The sequence below is a fragment of the Seriola aureovittata genome, chromosome 2 (assembly GCF_021018895.1).
Source record: "Seriola aureovittata isolate HTS-2021-v1 ecotype China chromosome 2, ASM2101889v1, whole genome shotgun sequence".
Taxonomy (NCBI): Eukaryota; Metazoa; Chordata; class Actinopteri; order Carangiformes; family Carangidae; genus Seriola; species Seriola aureovittata.
Genome location: NC_079365.1, coordinates 11,703,469 through 11,709,528, shown reverse-complemented (window position 1 = coordinate 11,709,528; position 6,060 = coordinate 11,703,469). Strand labels below are relative to the sequence as shown.

General features: G+C 39.3%; 1 protein-coding gene across 6 annotated transcripts in view; it reads right to left on the bottom strand.

Moving 5' to 3' along the window:
* Positions 1–1,051: 1,051 nt before the first annotated feature.
* LOC130178999 (calmodulin-binding transcription activator 1-like) overlaps positions 1,052–6,060 on the bottom strand; it is a 54,363-nt gene continuing 49,354 nt past the window's right edge. For all 6 annotated transcript variants that reach the window (XM_056391702.1, XM_056391694.1, XM_056391719.1 and 3 more), the window contains one exon: positions 1,052–5,675. In XM_056391702.1, coding sequence (XP_056247677.1) covers positions 5,600–5,675 — 76 coding nt within the window. In that variant the 3' untranslated portion in view covers positions 1,052–5,599. The remainder of the gene's footprint in view (positions 5,676–6,060) is intronic.

Sequence of the window (6,060 nt, the reverse complement as noted above, 5' to 3'; positions counted from 1 at the left end):
CTATTTTCAACAAGATTTTGAAACATAAGATTTTGTTGACATAAAATGTAATTCACTGCTCTTACGAGATGCCTCCGTGTTCAAAAAACGGGTCGAGGTACATTTGAGATCGTTTTAGACCTTAAGGAAAAAGTAAACAACGTTTTACGGTAAAAAGAAATTGCCGTGACGTAAGTAGAGTATACCAGTAATTTTCTGGCAGGCCTGATACATGTTCCAGAAATCTGGCCTGACTCTAAACCCTGTGTTTGTTCCAGTGTTTTTCATATCTTAAACTCCATGACAACATAATTAACTTTTCTTTTCTTTTTTTTTTTTTTTTTTTTTTTAAATTAAAGCTATATTTATGAATAAATTTATATAAGTGAACTCATGAAGTCATAGGCAAACTTGGGGTTAATGGACAAATTCATTATTTTTCAATACTGTTGTTGACATTTTTGTTTGTAAAATTAACTTCTTATAACAGATAAGGTATAGTTCAAACTTGGCTGACATTATGGACCTTTATATTACCAAAATATATCATAGACCTATCCTGTTATCTTCAAACTCACAGGCACAAATGTGTTCAAACAGTACAAATACAGTCATGTTTGCATAGACTGAATGGCCTGAGCAAATACTGTAGTTAGATGGTGTCCTCTTAATTTACTCATGCCTCCAAATCACTGTCCACAAACTGATTAAAATATTTTGTTTGCAAAAATGTGACTATATGAACCGTTCAGTTAGAATTCAGTCAAGTACAAACTAACAATCAATCATGCAGAACCCTCACCAAGGTTTCTCTTCACTTTGTAGCACCTCATCCAGGTTCACCATGACTATTCAACTATTCATCCTTACCCCGTACCTTCACAGGAAACTAATGTCCATAGGCTCCTCTGTTCTAACAATTCTTGGGGAATACCATATTACAGATTTTGCCCTGCTGCCTACAGAGTGTGCAGCTCACCAGAAAGCCTGTAGCTGATGACAAGTAAAAGAAGACATATGACAACTTTATTTTTTAAAAAACATGGATGGAATGAATAGCAGACAAACTAAGTTAAAGTGCAAATTTTCTTTTTATTCTGATTTCATTTTACAGCAGAAATTATGTAAAGCATTCAGAAGACATTTTCCACATATAAGGGCAATATTCAAAACACTTTGCATGGCCTCAGCAACAAAATATTCTTTTAAAAACATCAACAATTTAGTGATGCTTGTGCATGCACATTTGTAAAACAAAAAAAGGTAAAAACTAGGCTACAAAAAAAGAGGAATGAAAGACTGAGATAGGCATGGAGAACACAACAGCAGGCAAGGTGGGAATACAGCAGGAAATGAGAGAGATAGAGGGAAGACGGGGCGAAAGAAGAGGAAGGCAAGGAGAGGAGAGGTCTAGCCATAGATTATCTATAAGGATCTACCATTCTAGCATGCAATGTGGTGTTTGGCCACGCCCTCTCAAAACAAGGCCTGAAAGGTTATACCATTCATTTCTAGGCGGACTTATGAGAACAGAGGCCATCTCTGCGCATGTTTACCAGCTGTCTACTATGGCAATATTTCTTTATTTTTTATTTTTTAACTTTTTTTTTTAACACTACATACTCTTTTTACAGTCACCATCCTCTCCAAAACATGAACATATTGATGGATTTTCTGCAATCTGTGTGTTAAGTTTTGTGTGTGTGTGTGTGTGTGTGTGTGTGTGTATGTGTGTATTCTGTATCTGTTAATAGGGGCAAGCATTTTGGAGTTGGTGTGTGTATATGTGTGTGTGTGTGTGTGTAATCAAAGCAGTGTTCTTTAGTTGTGCTGATGTGAGAGGAGGGGCAGTTTAAGAGAAGGTCCAAGTGATACCGTAGCATGAATGCTCCTGACAGCGCTGTCCGAACCATGGCTGTCTCTCAGTGTGATGAAGATTCAGAAGACATGTGAAACACACATAGTAGAGATCTTCCAATTGTAAATCTTTCAATTTACTATCTCTTACAACTTCTTTTTTAAATTAAGAAACTTGAGCTGATATGTGGCCATTACTTATTTTTGCATTATTTAAGAATTATTTGTATTAAGAATCTTGTGCGTTTAAGACAAGAGCAAGTGTATAAATAGAAACATCACTTATAACTTGATTTGAATTTAGTTTATATCCAAGCAAAATCCTATAAAATAAGGGATTGGGATTTTTTTTTTCTTGTAAAAAAAGTGATGCAAGATACAGCTAGGACGAAGCAAACAGATCACATTCGCTGCTTCAAAATGGGACTGGTATATCAGTTGGAGTTTGTCAATCAAGAGCATGATCTGAAAATTTGTGGATACTAAATAGTGAATGAACAACTGGAGTATCCCTAATATACACAAGTTTGTACGCATACATATGCATACACAAATGTACACACTCACCAGTGGTACAACTCTGTGTCAGCAATCATTACACTCCACATACCATCTCCCTGTTCTTCAACCCTGAGTAAAATCTAAGGGAGAGATTTAATTGTTCCCAAAGACATAAGCACAGAGAGAAAGAGTGTGGCTTTTTTAGTGTGTGTGAATGTGTACATTTGTGTTTGACTGTATGTGTTCGTGTGTGTGTGTGTGTGTGTGTGTATGTATGTGTGTGTGTGTGTGTGTGTGTGTGTGTGTGTGTGTGTGTCTGCTCGCTTGTGAGAGAGTAAGTGAAAGAGAAAGACAAAGAAAGAAAGTGTGTATGACAGTTATTTTGTTCTGGAAAACTGCTGGGTTATGCTTTCACTTAAATGCTGCAAGGACATTTTTTGAGGAAAGACAGACAAAGTGAGTCCATGCAAGAAGACACATCTTCCTCCCAACAGCGACACCGGGACATTAAATAGACTTGTGACAGTGCCTTTCATACACAGAGGCTGAATTCTATGGTTTTCTCCTTCTAATACTGCAAAATGCACACATAAGTGGGGAATAAAGTGATACTGTAATTATCGGTTTTTCTCATAAAGCAACACATAGCATCAGTCAGGCCATGAGCATTCATTCATACCACTGACAAATTAGAGCTTCTAACTTAGACTCGGATCAAGTTTAACACTGTCAAGTTCATTTTTAACACACAATTTAGGAAAATAAACAGGTGACTGGCAACCTTTTGGAGGACATACAATAGATATTTCCTGATATTAGCTTGCACTTTTCTGTTATTGAGCAGGCACTTTCTAAACAGAGCTTTCCAGAAGTCCAAAGTACATGTCGTAGAGTAATGGCAGTGACAATGAGGAGAAAAGAAAAATTAATCAAATGATATGTAAAAAGTGGGGAGGAGACATTCTGTTTGAGGATGGAAAGCTTTGACTGGAGGCCAGGCTGGATCCGCTGTAGGTGTGATTAATGGTCTTAATAAAAGCTAGTGTGTTGCTGAAGCACAACCACATTGTAAAGAATGTAGCGCCCTCTTCCCTTTTTTGGGTCATCAGTCATTGCATTCACATTAAAACGATCATCATCTTCATCACCATTAGTATCATCTTCACACTTGCATCATCACCATCACCATCATCATCTATACGTAAGTCTGCCTCAGACAAACTTCAGAACTTGTAGGAGGTCTACGGTTGAGCTAGTACTAGATCTCTTCTACTGTTTGTTGTTGTTGTTGTTGTTGTTGTTGTTGTTGTTGTTGTGTGTGTGTGTTGCCTCTGTGGGTCTTACTGATATCTTTTGGGTGTTGGTTTCCCCAACATAACATATTGTTAGGCAAAATAGCATTCATAATAATTGGCACTACTGGCAAAAAGGGTTTAATTTTTGCTAGCCAAGAAACAAAAGCACAAAGTGTAAATGTTTTGTCTGAAAGATCATTGTTTCAGCTAACTTTGTTTTCCCACTTATAATTCTAACATTAGATTTTTCAGTTGCATGCTTTAACAAAATGTTCTTTTCAGTAACACTTATACTGGATACTCTTAAAGTGAAGCAGTTAAAATCCTCTCACAGTCCATAGCCACTAACATGTTCTTTTTGCTGTTTCTTTGTCTTAAATCTCATGCACATTACTCCGTTTGTAATATCTACATTATATACAAGCAATACAGCCATCCTGTGTACCCAAGTCTCTGTCTTAAGTTCTCATTATGGGAGTAAAATAATTTATAATCTTAAATACAGTCCTCTTATGAAAAAGTTTCAGGGTCCTCATATCCCTTACCTCGTCAGTTTATATACAGGAATATGCAATAGTCCAAAATATGGATTTGATCGCCCGTATGGGCTAATATGGGGACCAATGCCCTGTATAGGGGCAGGTATAGGACCCATGTCCTGTACAGAGCAAGCATAGAGACCTCTCAGAGTCAAGAAGAAGTCAAGGCAATGGTATGTGACTCTCTCCTCAAAACCACAGTTAGGATTTAGAGGTTCACGCAAAGAACAAACTAACAGAGACATTTAACCATTGGAACATGTCATATTTTACCACACAAGGGGAGAAAACCAGTCTCAAGCTAAACCACTCTTGAGCCAATTAAATTAATAATTAGACCCTTAAATAAATAAAGTAAAAAAAAGCACCCAAAATAAGTCATTTGTCCTTACACAGTTCACATTACACAGGGCAAGGATAAGTTGATGAGGACGTAAGTGAGACACAACTACACATAGAAATACAAAAGAAACAACACTAAAGCAGTTTGGCAAGCATGCAGGAGCTTGTAGCTCAAACACATGCATTGAATTGAACAAACACGGACACACCACGTCAGGCGAGCAAAGTGCTGCCTCTGAGAACGACTCCATACAAAGTCCATGTAACAAATTAAGACATCGTTATTCTGACCCCAACCCTTTATCTAACAATGCCCCTCTTACATTCAAGTGCAGTTCCTCCCCTTTGGATCGGGTGACTGATTAATAGGTTTGTAAGCCTGTGAGTCAGAGTGGTTGGTGATATTGTGATATACTGAATCAGCAGAATGATTTGCCACTACAGCTCTTCAGGATGATGGAGAGAAGGAATAAGCGAAAAAACCTTGCATGCAAATGCAACATAGAAGTGAGTTTTTTGGTTTATGTTTTCTTATTCTTTCATGGATCACTGTTTGGATACAAAACGCAACAGGTTTTGTGTATTTTCTGCATGTCAAAGTAGCCTCTTGAGCAAGCTGTTCATCACCAGTGCCTTTCAGCGCATCCAGTCGCTGCCATGAACGGCAAGATGTCGTTGTCAGATGCTTCCTCGTGTTCTCTTGTTTGACTCGTTGACTTTTTCTTGCAAAGAAACATACCCATGAAGAGTGCAAAGAATGCCATGAGGTTAATGTGATGGCCTCCCAGTGAAACTGTGGAGGAGGATCAGTGCTGTGGGCAGAGCCAGGTCCCTGGGCTCTACCCAGCAGTCTGTCTGTCTGAGCTGCCATGATGGACACCTATCCTGTCCTCAGTCTGTCTGGGAAGAGTTTTTTTCCCTCTTGAGAGAAGAGGGGAGAGAGGGTGAGAGTGAAGGGGAAGAGAAGGAAAGAAGAGGGGAGGAGAAATGGGGTTAAGAGGATTGAAAGGGAGAGAGTTCGGGAAGGATGGAGGAGAGGAGAAAGAAAAAGGACAAGATGGAGGGCAGGGAAGTTGTATAGATTGCTCACAGGCTGAGGGGGCTGTGTGTGGGGCCTGACGATGGACTCTCAGGACCCCTGGCCTTTCTCTGCTCTCTGGCCCTGAGGAGAAACCAAACACACATTAGAGTGTGTGCTTCTGTGTGTGTAAGTGTACAGTTTCAAGTGTTTGTTTCCCCAATTTTTGTATCCAAAGGCCATACTCAACAAACCTCCTGCAATTCCTGCCCCGCACACGCACACATTCACACACTCACACACAATCCTGTGTTATCCTCCCCCACCCATCAAGGCACAAATAAAAGAGACTGGCAGGCCAAGCAAGACATTTAACGTCCCCTAATGATGTCAGTCAGAACATGCCCCCAGGAAGACCATATGCAAGAATCGCTCATCTATCTATCTGTCAGTCATGCACAACTACTGACATCATTCAGCAGTCGTCGGAGAGAGACAGAGGGAGAGACAGGGAGATAGGGAGGGAAGA